The 19,446-nt window shown below is 35.4% G+C and overlaps 1 protein-coding gene across 2 annotated transcripts; it reads left to right on the top strand.

The window, feature by feature from the left end:
* Positions 1-129: 129 nt before the first annotated feature.
* Positions 130-8,522, top strand: LOC132556132 (probable rho GDP-dissociation inhibitor). Of its 2 annotated transcripts, none has more exons than XM_060220518.1 (5): positions 130-153; positions 1,891-2,109; positions 2,694-2,783; positions 4,435-4,572; positions 6,275-8,522. In XM_060220518.1, exons 2-5 carry the CDS (start codon positions 1,911-1,913, stop codon positions 6,469-6,471), a joined length of 624 nt encoding a protein of 207 aa, XP_060076501.1. In that variant the 5' UTR covers positions 130-153; positions 1,891-1,910; the 3' UTR covers positions 6,472-8,522. The 2 variants fall into 2 exon arrangements, with proteins under 2 accessions (XP_060076501.1, XP_060076500.1); XM_060220517.1 differs by lacking the exon at positions 130-153 and adding an exon at positions 550-638.
* The last annotated feature ends 10,924 nt before the right edge of the window (positions 8,523-19,446 follow it).

Consider the following 19,446-nt stretch of genomic DNA (forward strand, 5'->3'; position numbering starts at 1 on the left):
TAACGATATTATCACAATAATCAAAATCGATACACATCAACTATTTGTTATAACAAGCTAGGCAACAGCGAACTATTTTCTGCGGAATAAAAGTGAAAAGCCGGATGGTTGAATGATTCATACGCTTTGTCGAGCGATAGGAAGCTAGCACCGGTGAGTCATGTCGGGAAGATATTATATTTGAAGTGACATTTTCCTTGTATCTTTCGAGTATTTAATTGATTTGCATGTGACATATTCAATTCGATAGTTATTTCGATGATGTATACGTTTGTTGATGACAAGTGTTCAAAAGATGAGTAGGTGGAACGTTACCGCACCGGTTATAACTTTACTTCCGCCTTCGATCAGATGCTCGTAATGAATCAAACTCGAGTCGTTATTATAAAGTTTAGCAGCGTGCTACAACGGTAGTTTATGATTCCTGAGCTATTCTTTCGTCCTTTTCAGAACTGGGTTTGGATTTAATTAATGTTTTTGATGTTACATTGTTACTTTTAATTGATATAAATTTTTCCTTGATGTCACATCAAGACTGCTTTCGCGTAACCTGTTAAAACGGTTCAGGCAACCCGGAACTTTTCCACGATAAACCATCGCACCTGCATCAGATGTAAGGCTGAAGGTGCACACATTCGGTATTTACTTTCTTGTCCATACTAATTCATACTTAATATCGTAACATTTCCGGAAGTAGTTGCATGCACTGACTGCTTTATGCAGAAATTCTGAAAACTCATGATATTCAGCATGTTAGTTTCTGACAGGTACAGATGTATCTTTTCAGCTATATATGCCAAATACTCTGCAGTGCATTCTCAGTCCAGATCCCTAGGGGTTTTTCAGGTTAAACCGCTTGCACAAGCGTGATGTTAGTTTTCTAACCACAATTATATTTTTGTCTTGATTGCTCTGATATCAATTTAAGCTCATCCTTGATACTCCAGAGGTTACCATTTCTTTTGCTCTCTGCACCCCTGACACATATCATGGCACAAGCAAAGTAGTTTGATTGGTTCGAGAAGGAAAAACCTTACCAATTACAGACTGATGGGCATCAAAGACTACAAAGGAGTGACACCCAACTTCATAGCCATTAAAATATACTGTTGTGGAATCTCAAGATTTATTTGATGTACATAGAATAATCAAACCTGTCTCTTCATCTTGACCACAAGGTGTCACACATGGAACTTTTCAATTTTGCGATGACAAATTTCCAAGGGTGCAGAGAGTGAAAGAAATCATAAACTGTGGAGTATCGAGGATGGTCTAAGCTTGGACTTAAATCCCAAATTTGAGCAAATGCATTGCTCCTACAGGGAATCCAGTTGACCATTAACCTTTGGCTATGCTGGATTCGAATAAAAATCTAAAGGTTCAAAACATATGATATAATCATGTCCATTCAAACCCAAGAGTCAAACTTGAACTCAAATTTCGGAGTCAAAAGCATACTCTAATGGATCTTTTGAATTCTGTGCTACTACTTAACTTTGAGCTCACAATACTGAGGGCTGAGTTCATCAATGAATGGGCATCCACAGTAAAATTAAGATACATGTATGAAGTTTGATTTTCTAATTAGAGTAAAGAAAGTGTGTTTGTCAGCAGTAAATCTGTTCCATTAATAAATAAATTATGCCACCAATATTAATTTCAATTCTAATCATACAATACTAGTTTAATCCATTCATGTAAAATGAAAAGCAAATGGTGCTTAGATGTGTAACAGGTACATATCAAAAGCTGAAATCATTAATTTCAATCCATCATGTGATCTGAGAGAGTTAATTTGTCATAGAAGAGTTTTCAAAAAGTTTCGTGAGGTTATATACAGAAGGAAAGTCTATGGTCATTATCACTTAATTTATGATTATGTACTTACAGTTTAGCAAGAGAAAGACAACATGGCTGAGTCAGAGGTAGCCCAAGAACTCCCAATAGATGAGGTGGAAATTGATGATTGTGAGGATGAGGAACCCAACCCATATTATAAAACTCCTGAGCAAAAAACCATGCAGGAAATTTTAGAAGCAGACAAAGATGATGAGAGTTTAAGGAACTATAAGTCAAAGTTGATGGGTGACAAATTGCATGTGGTCATTGGTAAGGCTTGATGCACTATTTTATATAATTATCAAATATTTGATACTTGTTTAAGTAAAAGACTTTGATCTGAGGATCAATGGATAATGAAGATGACTTAATTTTATGTAAATGTATTATCTCCCCTTCCCCTTGGGAAAGGCAGAGCCCAATAGCATAGAGATCATTCTTCAAAACTTTTTTATACACATATGAGTATATTTCAACCAAATATAGAAAGGTGTTGTTAGTGGGATGAAAGACTTGGTATTAAATGTCACATATCTATTCTTACAGAATATGTTAATAGTAACGTATAATGACATACAAGTATGTTCTTCTCAAATGAAGCCATCTAAAATGTCATATCCTCACGACTTCATAACCCAAACAAAGGTCACATCTGACCACTTCAAGCAAAACAAGTATTACATTTACACTATTTTGTAAGGCTTATTAAAGTTTTTTAATTGAGTGACACAAATGTGAAACTTCAAATAGATTCATTATAGTATGAAGTTCACTATTAAGAGTTTCTAGTGCACACTTACAATGATAATATCATCTTCTCTTCTGTTGATGAACATGCATTTTTTTTTTATCAGACAAAGATAACCCCAATAAAGTTCTAATTAACAAACTAGAGCTTCATGTAGAGGGCAAACCAGAGGAAAATATATCCATGGATCTGAAAGGTAAGTGTGATTGATCAATGACCCTCCATTCTTAGCTCGCTATCATATGGTGGGTATTCTGATAACTTATTTAATTCTGATTAGTCTTTACAAGAAATAATGTACTATCTTCATTAAATTTCTTTTGTTTAGATTTTGTTTGATCTTTTAACGGTGTATTTGAAACATTTTGAGAACAGTTGTCTACCTTTTTCCCAGGTCGACATAGTTGTAGGTCAGGAGACCAACAACTTTGTCTTGCCTGTGAAAAAGGTAAGGTTTCAAGGTAAACTTTAATTTTGTGGGGTATTTTACTCCTGATAAATTTTGTTCGGCTGTGTTACTTAGAAAGTCCAATTTTTAACCAAATATCTTTGTACATGTACATATGTTTACATGCACATGTGTACATTACATTGTGGTCATCTCAACAGTCCCAACATTTGAAAAATACAAAGTTCATGGTCCAGGAACACAGAAATAAGGGATGCTGAATGTAGCATTTGGTTATAAAAAGACCAAAAAAGTGTACACAAATATCCAGATTTAATAACTTTAAATTGTAGTATGGATATATCACTTTACAAAACAATTCAATTACTTTCATGACTTCCTTGTCAAATTATAGGAGGTAAGGGGATGCATAATTATATAGTATTGTCAATGTTTGTCAGTCACACCCCAACTCAAGTCTTGACTGTAACAACTTTCTATCTTAGGGACTTTGATAATATGCAAAGGGTCCGCTATCAATATTGTGATGGTGCCCTATTGTGAAGCCTACACAATAATGGATGAATGAATTATGCAGTAAAATAACAACTTATGACACTGTAGTGTTATGTATGAATTTGGCCATGAATTCTGAATATGACAAGATCAATCACGATAATGTATGATAGTAGATTAGGTATTTCATAGAGCAAATTAAACTTAGAAAAATCACTTCACTTCATGGAAATACAAATCGATTTACAAATTTTTGTCTGAAGGCAATTTCTGTAAGAAACAAGTCAGTTTGACCTTTCAGAAAGTTAATTTGAAGGTATAGACATCTGAAATAATGTGTTGACTGTCACCCTCTGCTTATTAGCACATCTCCTGACAAATGGGACCTGATATTAAGCAGTTTCCATTATACTTCAGATAAGATCAAGTTTCGGGGTTCCTTAGTTACGGTCCTCACTACTATTGATTGATTGTCCATCATCAATACTTCAATGCATGAAATTGCGAGCATGCATATGTTATTGACATTTCCTAATCAAAAACTGCTTTAAGGGCAAAAACCTGAGATTTTGAGAATTTATCAAATATTTATTACTTTCTCATTTCACTCGAAAACTGGCTTTAATGTTGTCACACTTTTGAGACGAGGCTTGTTTACGGTTATCCATCTATGCTTGAAAATATATCTGATTTTGTGTATTTCTTACCTGTGTATCCGGCTAGTGTGAATTCAGCTGGCCATTGTTTGAGATCAATGATGTACTGCTTTATCAATAAGGGTCCCAAAATACTTAATTATCAGCAGGATTTTAAATATCAGAATAAAGATGGTGCCAGGTTGATCCACAATGAGGACTATTTCCCAGCAATATGTTACATGTAATCAGCTAGTAACACATCCATTTATTAGGATGTTATTGATGTTAATACATTTGTTTTGCAGACTTGGAAAGCTTGAAAAATACGACATTTGAAGTAGTGGAAGACAGTAAATACAAGATTGTTGTTTTGTTCCATGTCCAAAGGGAAATTGTGACAGGTTTGAAGTATAAACAAGTTGCCAAGCGAAAGGGATTGACAGGTTTGTTTCTTGGCCATGGTGTTTTGTACGAAAGTGATTTGCCAAAAACTTACTAATGATGTTGACATTTCAGATGTCTCCAACTGATGTTACTACCTGTAGAAATCAATGATCACTTTGGTTTTCTGTCAAATTTTACGTTTTATACTTTTCTAGCATGAATTGGAAAATTTTAGTATTGTAGTAATAAAATTTCATTTAAAAGATTTGTGAATTAATAGGTGGAGTAGGGTCTAAAACATTTTAGGGAATGGCATTAATCGCAATTGGACAAAAAGTTGCATAGAAAAGGCAAGCTTTCATAATTAGATCACCTGACAAGGTCTCAAGTGATCTCTGGCGATAGTCATTTTTTTCTGGCATTGTCCAGCATGTGTCTGTATCTAATTTATGTTTTTGACTTCTTTAAAAAACCCAAACCAATTTTAATGAAATTTTGTAATAGAAACCTTGAATGGAAAAGGTGAACCAAAATTATGGTCTCCACACCCAAAGAGCATGATGGTGAACCAAAAATGGTCAAAAGGACTAAGCTTTGATACTTATATTTACATATTTCTCAAGACTCGGATATTGCAGAATCAAATACTCTTTTTCTCAAGACTCTGATATAGCAGAATCAAATACTCTTTTTCTCAAGACTCTGATATGGCAGAATCAAATACTCTTTTTCTCAAGACTCGGATATAGCAGAATCAAATACTCTTTTTCTCAAGACTCTGATATGGCAAAATCAAATACTTTTTAGGAATAAAAGTGTTTGAGGATGTTTATGCAAAGTTATGAATTTTATGATCTCAGGATTTTGCATTTCTCCCTTGGGAGGGGATGAAATTTACTTCTACTTTTTAAAGGAAAATTGAACATTTTTGAGCATAATTTGTTGTATTTTTACTATAAATGATTCACACTTGGTTAGAATGATTAGTATAAGATGACATTTTAATGGTGTGCACATATTGACTCTGGCTAAACCCCAGTGGCTGATGGGCAGAGCTTAAACGGGTCAACTTGATTCAAATTTCAAAAAACTCTTCTCAAGTCCAAGATATGATAGAATCATCGTGGATGGAAGGGTCTTCTTTGGTTTGAAAGAAAATGTGAATTTTATGATCCTTTAATCTCACATTACCCACTTGATAAGTTTACTTTGCTTTATAAAGTAAAAAGAACTTCCTTTGAGTGTGAATTTTGAGATCTAACATATTGCTGCCAAAGTAAAAAATATTCACTTGTGTGTTTTTGTTTTCCTTACCTAACAGTCGCCTGTGCATGCTAGAATTTAAAATTATCACCAATAAAGTGATGAAGGTATTCCTTAGTTTGATTCATCTTGAGAAAGCAACACATAACTCCCCACCTTTTAGTATCTAGGTTAAATTAGTGTGAGTTTAGGTGTAAAAATTCGGGATTGTTTTGATTGCGACAACTGCTTGATAAACACTTAAATACATGTACTCTGGAAGACATTTATGAAAAATTAAAAAAAAAAATAGAATCTTCCAAACATATACAACCATGATTTAAAGACTATTTAGCTCTGAAATGCAAAGTCAATGAAAGTATTTTATAATTGGAAGATAAAAGATATTCAGAATGAATCTCTTTTGAAGTGGAGTGAAACTGTTCAATATTGTCCAATACATGGTTAATTTGAAGGTGAAAAAAAACAATGCAATCTCAAATTTTATTTTTATTGCAGTTGAAACTAAGAACATTATGATTGGAAGCTATGGCCCAGCTGAAAATGAGCAATGCTACACATCCAGTGTAGAGGAAGCACCCAAGGGAATGTTAGCTCGTGGAGTATACAACATGAAAAGCACATTTATTGATGACGACAAACATGAATACCTGAAATTTGAATGGAAATTAGAAATCGTGAAGAAAAGAAAGTAACTTGAAATCTTGAATAATACCAAAACACTTCCATCAGAAAGCAAGGTCTCGTTTTTATTCTGTCTGTTCTGTGTTGGATACAACTGCTTCAACATGATCACCTTAGGATGTGGCTTGATGGAATAGTGTGGGAGTTATCCCCCTTGTATTGTGATGGCACGTGTCAATACTAAATATCAACAGTTCTAACACCAGTATGAGGAATGAGTAGAGGATGAAAACTATCATATCACCCGTGAACATTGTAGCTGAAGATTTGTAAGATATAAAAATGTAGAGACAAGGGAGCAGGTATCCAGTCAGAATAGTTATTTACAATGTCATGTTTCAAATGCATTCTGATAGAAGATTATGTTCTGAGCTTCATTCCTAAATCCTCTTCACACTTGTGGAGTTTGGAAGTGTCATATCAATGTAAACTGTTTTTCAAGGGACTCAATCAAGGTTTAAAATAGTCTACAAAATATAAAGATATATCTAAGGAGCTGAATGATTTGATAAATGTAGCACAGTGCAAACTGTAGTTAAAATATAAAAAGTTAGAAGTACTTCACTGTGGTCATTTTAAATTAATCTGAAGTTTCTCAGGCAACCTCATTTGAAAAGAGAAAGCAGTAGTCCAGTTTGTCAATAAACATGCAGTACATGCTTTTGTCCATTTACATTTCTAATAGGAGTTCTGGGTTTGTTTTCCCATCCTCAGAGACGTGACTACCTCTACATATAACTCCTAAGATCAACTCTACACAAATACTGTTACTACATGTAAATCCGTTAATAAGATTCCATTTAAATGATGCTTTTATCCAGCTTATCATCATCTGAATGGAGGACAGATTGGTTTCGCTATTGCATGTTATTACTGGTGATATGTGTAATGATTGGAATGGAAATATCTGGAATCACAATACTGCTTTTTATTTTTGAGTGTTTTTTATGATAAAATAGATATTGTAAACATAAAAAAATACAATAGATACTGCCAGAGAAACTACAGGCTGATTTCATTTGGCCTTGATATCACATTTACTGTTTTTATTGTGAAAAATAAATCCGACAGATTGTAGCTTGGATAGATTATATCTAGAAATCATTATTATTATTGATGCAGAAGTCATTATTATTGTGAAAAATCATTTTAATACCAGTAAATTAAAGGAACATTATATTAGATTGATTATTGTAAATTGAAATTGGAGCCCTTTGTGTATGAACAAAGAAAAAAAAATGCTGTGTGTTCTAATCAGGAATGATTTTTGTGAACAATTTGACATTACTGAGCTTCATATAGTTACCCTAAAGTGCTTATATATGTAAATGCTTATATTGCCCAGTATACATGTAACCCCTGCATTCTGCCTGTATTTGTATAAGATTTCTTTGTAAGATTGTTTATGCCGTACATATAGGACTTAATGGTTTCATTAATATGCAATAAATTTATGATTTATTTTCTTGATTTTTCTAGAAATTTTTGTTGGCTATTTGTGTATATCATATTATTCTTAATTTTCAATTTCTTAACAGAAGTGAAAGTGACTGAGTGTGCTGGATGTGTTATTTCTCAGGAAAGCTTTATGTATTTATCATTTACTGTCCAAGAGTGTACTACAGGGAAATTATAACAGATGTAAACTGATGTTAGCCAAAATTGACAACCACACAATATTCATCGACCATCAAGATCAGACTTTCCTGTGGATTCCACTTTGAGATAGCTATATTCATAAACCATCTGTTGAATCTCAAGATGATGCTGAAAAATCTGTCAAAATTTTTTGAGATGTTTTCATTTGATAATTTGATTAAAAAAAAATATGATGGTTTCTCAAACTTCCACTAAACATTAAGGACATTGTAAGATAAAGTTTACATGTGACATGTAGATATATATACAATTAACAATACATGAACTGTACTTGTATATAAACTCTCTCCTATAGGCATATCAGTATCATTAAGCAAATTTTCACACATTAAGTTCAATCATATTCTAACTGATGATAGAGATGCTGGTCAATGTTTGCCTATTAAAATAATATTGAATAATTTATCTGAAGTTATTGTTTGGTGTTGTCTACATTAATGGTGAAACTATAAATAGAAATTTAGGCAAATTGGTGCCACATTATTGGTTTACTTGTACATAGTGGATTACAGAGAGAAAATCTAGCATGTGACTATTATTCTTCAGAAAGTACAATTATTACGTCAACATATCTTACTCCGGTAGTTACGTAACAACACCTATTTTGATACTCCAGGACATGTCATGTCCCTTATCAGCCATGATAATCATCTATGTTGCTCCCACTGGTCATAAAATCTTTCATCTTTATTTGTTCTTTAAAAGTTGGATCTTTTCTCCTCTCTCTTCCGTGTTTGCTCATAAAAGTGTTAAATTTTAAAATTCCTGCTAAGAAATGGTAATAGTGAACCTTTAACTATCCAATTATTTGATTTTCTAATCAGTCCAAAAACCAGGAGAGCACAATTAGTAAGTAAAAGTAACTCAGGTATCAAATTTGAATAAGATCCAATATTTCTTGAGAAATAGAGTTAAATCGTGTAAAGCCACAAAAGCAACCTATCAACCATTTTGTTTTCCCGATCAGTCTCACAATCAAAATAGCATAGGTAGGGACCAAGGAAGATGGTGGCCTGACAGTCATGATGTTTTTGATCAGTTCCAAAATCAAAAAGGGCACAACTGAAAACTTCCATTGGAAATACTTCTCCAGAAGTAGCAAAAGCAAGAACTGTTTGAGGACATATGAACATCCTACCAACTGATGAAAAATTTAACAATTTATTTCTTGAAAAGTACTGGATGGATATTTCTCCGATCTCATTAGTAGTTTCCACTCATTCATTAGTTATGCCCATTTGATTTTGGGACTGGTCAGAAAAACAAAATGGCTGACTGGTGGCCATCTGGGATTTTTACATCGAGATTGGTTATTGCTATTTCTTGAGGAATGGATCTCTCTCAATTTTCTTATGCAGGTTTCAATTGCTCCATAGTTGTGCTCGTTTGATTTCGGAACAAATTGGAGAAAAAATGGCAGACAGACAGCCATCTTGGATTTTAACTATAAAAGTTTGCTATCACTATTTCAGGAGGAGTTCTGGATGGATCATTCTCAAATCTCATAGTAAGGTTTCTTTTAACCCTAGTTTTGACTGTTTGAGTTTGGGACTGATCAGAACACATCAGATTTCTTTTAACCCTAGTTTTGACTGTTTGAGTTTGGGACTGATCAGAGCACACAAGGTTTCTTTTAACCCTAGTTTTGACTGATTGATTTTGGGACTGATCAGAACACATCAGATTTCTTTTAACCCTAGTTTTGACTGTTTGAGTTTGGGACTGATCAGAACACACAAGGTTTCTTTTAACCCTAGCTTTAGCTGTTTGATTTTGGGACTGATCAGAACACGCAAGGTTTCTTTTAATCCTAGTTTTGACTGTTTGATTTTGGGCCTGATCAGAACACACAAGGTTTCTTTTAACCCTAGCTTTAGCTGTTTGATTTTGGGACTGATCAGAACACGCAAGGTTTCTTTTAACCCTAGCTTTAGCTGTTTGATTTTGGGACTGATCAGAACATGCAAGGTTTCTTTTAACCCTAGTTTTGACTGTTTGATTTTGGAACTGATCAGAACACATCAGATTTCTTTTAACCCTAGTTTTGACTGTTTGAGTTTGGGACTGATCAGAACACACAAGGTTTCTTTTAACCCTAGTTTTGACTGTTTGAGTTTGGGACTGATCAGAACACACAAGGTTTCTTTTAACCCTAGCTTTAGCTGTTTGATTTTGGGACTGATCAGAACACGCAAGGTTTCTTTTAATCCTAGTTTTGACTGTTTGATTTTGGGCCTGATCAGAACAACAGAATGACTGACAGGTCCTCATCGGGGAATTTTACAGTGAGTTTTTTCATCACTATTTTTCATGAAAAACTGAATGAATCTCAAATTTCATATGTAGGTTCTTCTTGGTCCCTTATTGTGCCCGTTTGATTTTGGGACTGATGAGAAAACCAAAAGTGGCCAACAGGGGGCCCTTGAAAGTTAAAACAGAATATGCACACATGTGCGTAACCGTTGTATTTGGCGATGACGCAATATCGCAAAGTGACACTTCACACTAATATGCGCGCGTGCTTGTATCCATGGATGGGTGTTTAATACCAGAACAGAGCCTACTTGTATTGCATGGACAGACCGGTTTTACACAGAAATTAATGCTAGAATGCAAAAATATGCACAATACAATAGTGTGTTCCAAGTAATTTTTTCAGAGTTATTACACTTTCTTTTTGTCAATTATACATTTAACTGTTAATAGAATGGCTATTTTTGACTACCATCTAATATTCAAAACGAAACCATCGCTTTGAATTAAATTAAAATTAATATTACTTGTGCCAAACAGCACTCTTTTCTCAGAATATCAGATATCTCGATGTACAACGTGTACTCACTAAATCAGTTAATGAAAGTGAAAACGATGTCTTAATATAGTCTATATGACAGGACATGGGACTGGAAAGTGAAAACGATGTCTATATGACAGGACATGGGACTTGAAAGTAAACAGGACATGGGACTTGAAAGTAAAAACGATGTATATATGACTGGACATGGGACGTGAAAGTGAAAACGATGTCTTAATATAGTCTATATGACAGGACATGGGACGTGAAAGTGAAAACGATGTCTAAATGACAGGACATGAGACGTGAAAGTGAAAACGATGTATATATGACAGGACATGGGACGTGAAAGTGAAAACGATGTCTTAATATAGTCTATATGACAGGACATGGGACGTGAAAGTGAAAACGATGTCTATATGACTGGACATGGGACGTGAAAGTGAAAACGATGTCTATATGACTGGACATGGGACGTGAAAGTGAAAACGATGTCTTGATATAGTCTATAGGACAGGACATGGAATGTGAAAGTGAAAACGATGTCTATATTACTGGACATGGGACGTGAAAGTGAAAACGATGTCTATATGACTGGACATGGGACGTGAAAGTGAAAACGATGGTTATAACATTGTCTATATGACAGGACATGGGACATGAAAGTGAAAACGATGTCTATAACATTGTCTATTTGACAGGACATGGGACATGAAAGTGAAAACGATGGCTATAACATTGTCTATTTGACAGGACATGGGACATGAAAGTGAAAACGTTGGCTATAACATTGTCTATATGACTGGACATGGGACGTGAAAGTGAAAACGATGGCTATAACATTGTCTATTTGACAGAACATGGGACATGAAAGTGAAAACGATGTCTATATGACTGGACATGGGACGTGAAAGTGAAAACGATGGCTATAACATTGTCTATATGACAGGACATGGGACGTGAAAGTGAAAACGATGTCTGTAACATTGTCTATATGACTGGACATGAAAGTGAAAACGATGGCTATAACATTGTCTATATGACTGGACATGAAAGTGAAAACGATGGCTATAACATTGTCTATATGACAGGACATGGGACATGAAAGTGAAAACGATGTCTAAATGACTGGACATGGGACGTGAAAGTGAAAACGATGGCTATAACATTGTCTATATGACAGGACATGGGACATGAAAGTGAAAACGATGGCTATAACATTGTCTATATGACTGGACATGGGACATGAAAGTGAAAACGATGGCTATAACATTGTCTATATGACTGGACATGGGACATGAAAGTGAAAACGATGTCTATAACATTGTCTATATGACTGGACATGAAAGTGAAAACGATGGCTATAACATTGTCTATATGACAGGACATGGGACATGAAATTGAAAACGATGACTATAACATTGTCTATATGACTGGACTTGGGACATGAAAGTGAAAACGATGGCTATAACATTGTCTATTTGACAGAACATGGGACATGAAAGTGAAAACGATGGTTATAACATTGTCTATATGACAGGACATGGGACATGAAAGTGAAAACGTTGGCTATAACATTGTCTATATGACAGGACATGGGACATGAAAGTGAAAACGATGGTTATAACATTGTCTATATGACAGGACATGGGACATGAAAGTGAAAACGATGGCTATAACATTGTCTATATGACTGGACATGGGACATGAAAGTGAAAACGATGGCTATAACATTGTCTATATGACAGGACATGGGACATGAAAGTGAAAACGTTGGCTATAACATTGTCTATATGACTGGACATGGGACATGAAAGTGAAAACGATGGCTATAACATTGTCTATATGACTGGACATGGGACATGAAAGTGAAAACGTTGGCTATAACATTGTCTATATGACTGGACATGGGACATGAAAGTGAAAACGTTGGCTATAACATTGTCTATATGACAGGACATGGGACATGAAAGTGAAAACGTTGGCTATAACATTGTCTATATGACTGGACATGGGACATGAAAGTGAAAACGATGGCTATAACATTGTCTATATGACTGGACATGAAAGTGAAAATGATGTCTATAACATTGTCTATATGACTGGACATGGGACATGAAAGTGAAAACGATGTCTATAACATTGTCTATATGACAGGACATGAAAGTGAAAACGATGGCTATAACATTGTCTATATGACAGGACATGAAAGTGAAAACGATGGCTATAACATTGTCTATATGACAGGACATGAAAGTGAAAACGATGGCTATAACATTGTCTATATGACAGGACATGAAAGTGAAAACGATGGCTATAACATTGTCTATTTGACAGGACATGAAAGTGAAAACGATGGCTATAACATTGTCTATATGACAGGACATGAAAGTGAAAACGATGTCTATAACATTGTCTATATGACTGGACATGGGACATGAAAGTGAAAACGTTGGCTATAACATTGTCTATATGACTGGACATGGGACATGAAAGTGAAAACGATGGCTATAACATTGTCTATATGACTGGACATGGGACATGAAAGTGAAAACGTTGGCTATAACATTGTCTATATGACAGGACATGAAAGTGAAAACGATGGCTATAACATTGTCTATATGACAGGACATGAAAGTGAAAACGATGGCTATAACATTGTCTATATGACAGGACATGAAAGTGAAAACGATGGCTATAACATTGTCTATATGACAGGACATGAAAGTGAAAACGATGGCTATAACATTGTCTATATGACAGGACATGAAAGTGAAAACGATGGCTATAACATTGTCTATATGACTAGACATGGGACATGAAAGTTCGTACTTCATTGATTTGGAAACGCAATGAAACCATACATGAGAGATAGGCCTGTTGCCACTCCACAGCTGTTACAACTATCAGATACCACACGGAAAAGAACAATATAGAATGGACATCACACTTGTCAGGATAAATATAAAACTGCTGTTGATGACGTCTTCAATCGAACTATCAAATCGTTAAAAATAACCTCTTTTTTGAAATTGAGATTTATTTATAAACGTCACGACGTTATTCATGTAATTTTATACAATTACGAAGTGCAACAAAGACACCAGTGATAACTCAAAACCCACCACCATCATCATCATCATCATCATCATCATTATCATCATCATTATCGGTTGTGGTCAATTGATGTAAGGAAACTTGCTAATTAATAACATTTATATATATAACGGACCTGTAAAGTTATTGTAAGGGTTATCTCCCCTTTCCGGTAATTGTTCTGTTAATTTCTCCTGTAGGCGTCTCCCTGCCAAGTTGGCGTCCTTAGTAATCGTGTTTGTTTACAAAATGAAGACAAAAATCGTATACACACACAAAGATTTAATATTCTCTACGAGTCGGACATTACATAAAACACAACTACAAACACACTACATTACTAGCGGGAGTACGGCTAAGGGAGAACTAGGGCGTCAATGTGCCCGGCGCTAACTGCAAGATACGGGCGTAACGCTGACGTTACGCCGTCGAATAATAACAATAGTTCCCTGGCAAAACTAAGGCCAAGTTAACTAAGGGGGAACACACTTCGCCATCATCCTCGCCCGTTCCACAATACGTTCCTAGGCGCCCTAGTAACCTTCGGCCCAGCTCCCGGCGTCCGCGTTACCCCTTACGCCAATAACTTCCCGGCGTCCGCGCCAAACCCCTGCACTGTTCACTGTGGCAATCCCGGACGTCTGGCGAAGTGCGCTTTCCCCTTTGAGCTTTACAATTATTCAATAATATCTCACCATCAACAAGGCCTGCCTGCTTTGACTCCAGCGGAAGAGAGAAGGACCCTAATGTTTTTTTGTTGTTTTTTTTTAGCTTAACGTCCTTGTTCCGGTTATAACCGAGCCTAGGACACTAAGGGGGAGGGGGCTGGTAGGGCCGAGGCATTAGGGTGTGCAATTTCGCTTTTTAGTAATCACCAAACAGGTCTAATATGGGGAGGACATATCTGACTAAATCTATACCCTAACGTCTAAAAAAAAAAAAAAAACTGGGGAAATTTTGGACTGTCACAGAAACGCCTAGTCCTACTCTAGTCTCACTTTATATTTCCCTATTATAAACCTATGCTCTGTGGCGGCTAGCAGTTAGCCTTCTCTTTTTCGAAAACCAGCAGAGGTTCTTTAACGTGCACGGCGTGACTCACTGTACACCGGGCCCCCGTTTAACGTCCCTTCCGAAGGACAAGAAGTTTTAGAAGATAGCGGGAGAGAGTGTATGGGAAAGTCGGAAATTGGAAAATAGGTTTAGCTTGTTAGCTGGTGTAGGTTTGTTATTTGATGTTCCAACAACCCGGCCTTATATACCCGTAATAAATAACCTAGCTAATAAGGTCGTACTCCCGTTCAACTTCACAGGTGTGCTACGCATGACTACATTTCTATAGGACTGTCACGTGCACGTGATCGGTCACTGAAAGTCGAATTTATACCCCTTGACAATAATACAATACAATAGGAATTAACGAATACAGGTAACGCTTGTAACAAACTAAGGAGCACTTGCTATACATAATATACCGAAATCACGTTAATAAATATCAATTGATAATAAGTTATTTTACAGTTACATTAAATCACAAAACATTACATTATGGACCTCGGTACCAAGAGAGACTACATGATTTATCAGGTACTGTTGTGTTCTTATCTACATTCTGTATTATATTACCTTATCTACGGAACCACTAAGGGTCACATAAAGGCTTCCATACATATCATAGCGTTCTTTGTTTCATAACATTGATATCCACTTAAATCTTACGGACAGTATCGATAACATATGCCATACGCGAATTAATTACCAGCTCGTTGTTATGGCAGTGAAATAGATTTTATAAAACAACACGCTGACAGCTGTTACACACCAAGTTGCTGACTACGTGATGCACTGTACTGTGATTTTCTTTAATCTAATCTCTTACTGTCCTTCAATATACGTAACAAAATATCAACAAACATAAAATATATCGATTCACTATTTTACCAAATACCACTAACTAACCGTAGAATACAAAAGATATTGTGTCTGTTTTGCTGTACCGAATACAAGAGATTTGTTGTTGGTTTTTGTCTACAGGGCAAAACTCCACATCCCAGCTTTGGTCTACAATGGACTGATTGTCTTCACTCAGTACACCTTGCTTTCGCTCTATATACATTTTCTTCACTCAGTACACTTTGTTTATGGTCACTACACTTTGTCTCTCACTGAGTTCACTTTGTTTCCGTTCAATATAATTTGTCTCTCACTCAGTACAATTTGTTTATGTTCACTACACTTTGTCTCTCACTCAGTACACTTTGTTTATGTTCACTACACTTTGTCTCTCACTCAGTACACTTTGTTTATGTTCACTACACTTTGTCTCTCACTCTTTACACTTTGTTTATGTTCACTACTCACTACACTTTGTCTCTCACTCAGTACACTTTGTTTATGTTCACTACTCACTACACTTTGTCTCTCACTCAGCACAATTTGTTTATGTTCACTACACTTTGTCTCTCACTCTTTACACTTTGTTTATGTTCACTACACTTTGTCTCTCACTCTTTACACTTTGTTTATGTTCATTACACTTTGTCTCTGAGTTCACTTTGTTTCCGTTCAATATAATTTGTCTCTCACTCAGTACAATTTGTTTATGTTCACTACACTTTGTCTCTCACTCAGTACACTTTGTTTATGTTCACTACACTTTGTCTCTCACTCTTTACACTTTGTTTATGTTCACTACACTTTGTCTCTGAGTTCACTTTGTTTCCGTTCAGTATACTTTGTCTCTCACTCAGTACACTTTGTTTATGTTCACTACACTTTGTCTCTCACTCAGTACACTTTGTTTATGTTCACTACACTTTGTCTCTCACTCAGTACACTTTGTTTATGTTCACTACACTTTGTCTCTCACTCAGTACACTTTATTTATATTTACTACACTTTGTCTCTCACTCAGTACACTTTGTTTATGTTCTCTACACTTTGTCTCTCACTCAGTACACTTTGTTTATGTTCTCTACACTTTGTATCTCACTCAGTACACTTTGTTTATGTTCTCTACACTTTGTCTCTCACTCAGTACACTTTGTTTATGTTCACTACTCACTACACTTTGTCTCTCACTCAGTACACTTTGTTTATGTTCACTACTCACTACACTTTGTCTCTCACTCAGCACAATTTGTTCATGTTCACTACACTTTGTCTCTCACTCTTTACACTTTGTTTATGTTCACTACACTTTGTCTCTGAGTTCACTTTGTTTCCGTTCAGCATACTTTGTCTCTCACTCAGTACACTTTGTTTATGTTCACTACACTTTGTCTCTCACTCTTTACACTTTATTTATATTTACTACACTTTGTCTCTCACTCAGTACACTTTGTTTATGTTCTCTACACTTTGTATCTCACTCAGTACACTTTGTTTATGTTCTCTACACTTTGTCTCTCACTCAGTACACTTTGTTTATGTTCACTACTCACTACACTTTGTCTCTCACTCAGTACACTTTGTTTATGTTCACTACTCACTACACTTTGTCTCTCACTCAGCACAATTTGTTCATGTTCACTACACTTTGTCTCTCACTCTTTACACTTTGTTTATGTTCACTACACTTTGTCTCTGAGTTCACTTTGTTTCCGTTCAGTATACTTTGTCTCTCACTCAGTACACTTTGTTTATGTTCACTACACTTTGTCTCTCACTCTTTACACTTTGTTTATGTTCACTACACTTTGTCTCTCACTCTTTACACTTTGTTTATGTTCACTACACTTTGTCTCTCACTCAGTACACTTTGTTTATGTTCACTACACTTTGTCTCTCACTCAGTACACTTTGTTTATGTTCACTACACTTTGTCTCTCACTCAGTACACTTTGTTTATGTTCACTACACTTTGTCTCTGAGTTCACTTTGTTTCCGTTCAGTATACTTTGTCTCTCACTCAGTACACTTTGTTTATGTTCACTACACTTTGTCTCTCACTCTTTACACTTTGTTTATGTTCACTACACTTTGTCTCTCACTCTTTACACTTTGTTTATGTTCACTACACTTTGTCTCTCACTCAGTACACTTTGTTTATGTTCACTACACTTTGTCTCTCACTCAGTACACTTTGTTTATGTTCACTACACTTTGTCTCTCACTCAGTACACTTTGTTTATGTTCACTACACTTTGTCTCTCACTCAGCACAATTTGTTTATGTTCACTACACTTTGTCTCTGAGTTCACTTTGTTTCCGTTCACTACGCTTTGTCTCTGTTCAGTACAATTTGTCTATGTTGAGTGTTTTCGTCCCCGTGCAATGTACTTTGTCTCTGTTTACTTTGATTTAATTAAGTGTGTTATTTTTGTCCACTAGTATACTTTGTCTATGGCCAGTATAATTTATCTGCGTTCGGTATTTTTGTCCCCGTGCAGTATACTTTGTCTCTGTTTAGTATAATTTATCTATGTTCGGTATTTGTGTCCACTAGTGTACTTTGTCTATGGTCAGTATAATTCAAATAGTTCGGTATTTTGTGTCTCGGTTCAGTACAATGTATTTACGTTCGGTATTTTTACTAGTGGTTTACACATTGATTTCTTCAATTCACGTCGTCTCGTCCCTTTTCAACGCCCGACCGGATATTTGCCAATTGTGACAATATGTCTGGAAAAATGTAATGAGCTACTTAAATGATTAATTATTGGTAGTCCTAATTGTAAAGTTAATGTCGGTTAGAATGATTTATTTACCATGTATAAAGTAATAATATACAGACAGGTCGCATTTATGTAAGAATGTCCTAGTTAATTAGAGGTAGAGTGAATTAATTAGATAATTAAGGGTATAGTAAATTCGCCGAGTAACTATTTAAAAAAGCTGTCGCAGCAGCTGTAGAGGATTTCACGGGAAAGTATGACCACACGATGTACTTTTAACACTGAAGCGTCGATATGAATACTTAAAATATGGTTATTCTAGTGAGATGCATTTTGTAAATTGTGTAATATGTTGTCGTTTTATTTACTGAATCGTTAGATAATACTAGACACATAATTTAAAGTATAATTTTCTCTTGGAGCGCATGTGTTGTGAAGCGTTACATACTTGTCCTTACCTGTCATCGATAGCACTTTTAATGTAGAAGTGATAATATTAAGATAAACAAATTGAATGTTTATCTAAGTCAGTTGCGTATAGGAGCATGTTGAAAGTAAACGGGATCATAGTTAACAGTATAGAAAGTCATAAACATAATACAATACGTTATTTACTGCTAAAACGTCACACAATCCGTATTAAGTTTTACGTTTTAAATTTTTTTAAAAGTTTAATTTGTAAATTGTACTATAGGTTGCATTACAGGTAAGAGGCACTTTGCGCATGCGCAAATCGATAGTTAGGCAAGTATCAGAGGGGGCGGTTCGCAACACACAGCGTGTAAGACTAAACGGGGAAGTATTAGCACACGTCCAATAAC

Source organism: Ylistrum balloti, unplaced genomic scaffold (assembly GCF_031769215.1).
Source record: "Ylistrum balloti isolate Yb309-2 unplaced genomic scaffold, AGI_CSIRO_Ybal_v1 Utg370552, whole genome shotgun sequence".
NCBI classification, from domain to species: domain Eukaryota; kingdom Metazoa; phylum Mollusca; class Bivalvia; order Pectinida; family Pectinidae; genus Ylistrum; species Ylistrum balloti.

Coding starts and splice junctions, on each gene's coding strand:
- LOC132556132 (XM_060220518.1), top strand. CDS start 1,911: ATGGCTGAGTCAGAGGTAGCCCAAGAACTCCCAATAGATGAGGTGGAA. Junction 2,110..2,693: donor CAAATTGCATGTGGTCATTG/GTAAGGCTTGAT, acceptor TTTTTTTATCAG/ACAAAGATAACCCCAATAAA. Junction 4,573..6,274: donor CAAGCGAAAGGGATTGACAG/GTTTGTTTCTTG, acceptor TTTTTATTGCAG/TTGAAACTAAGAACATTATG.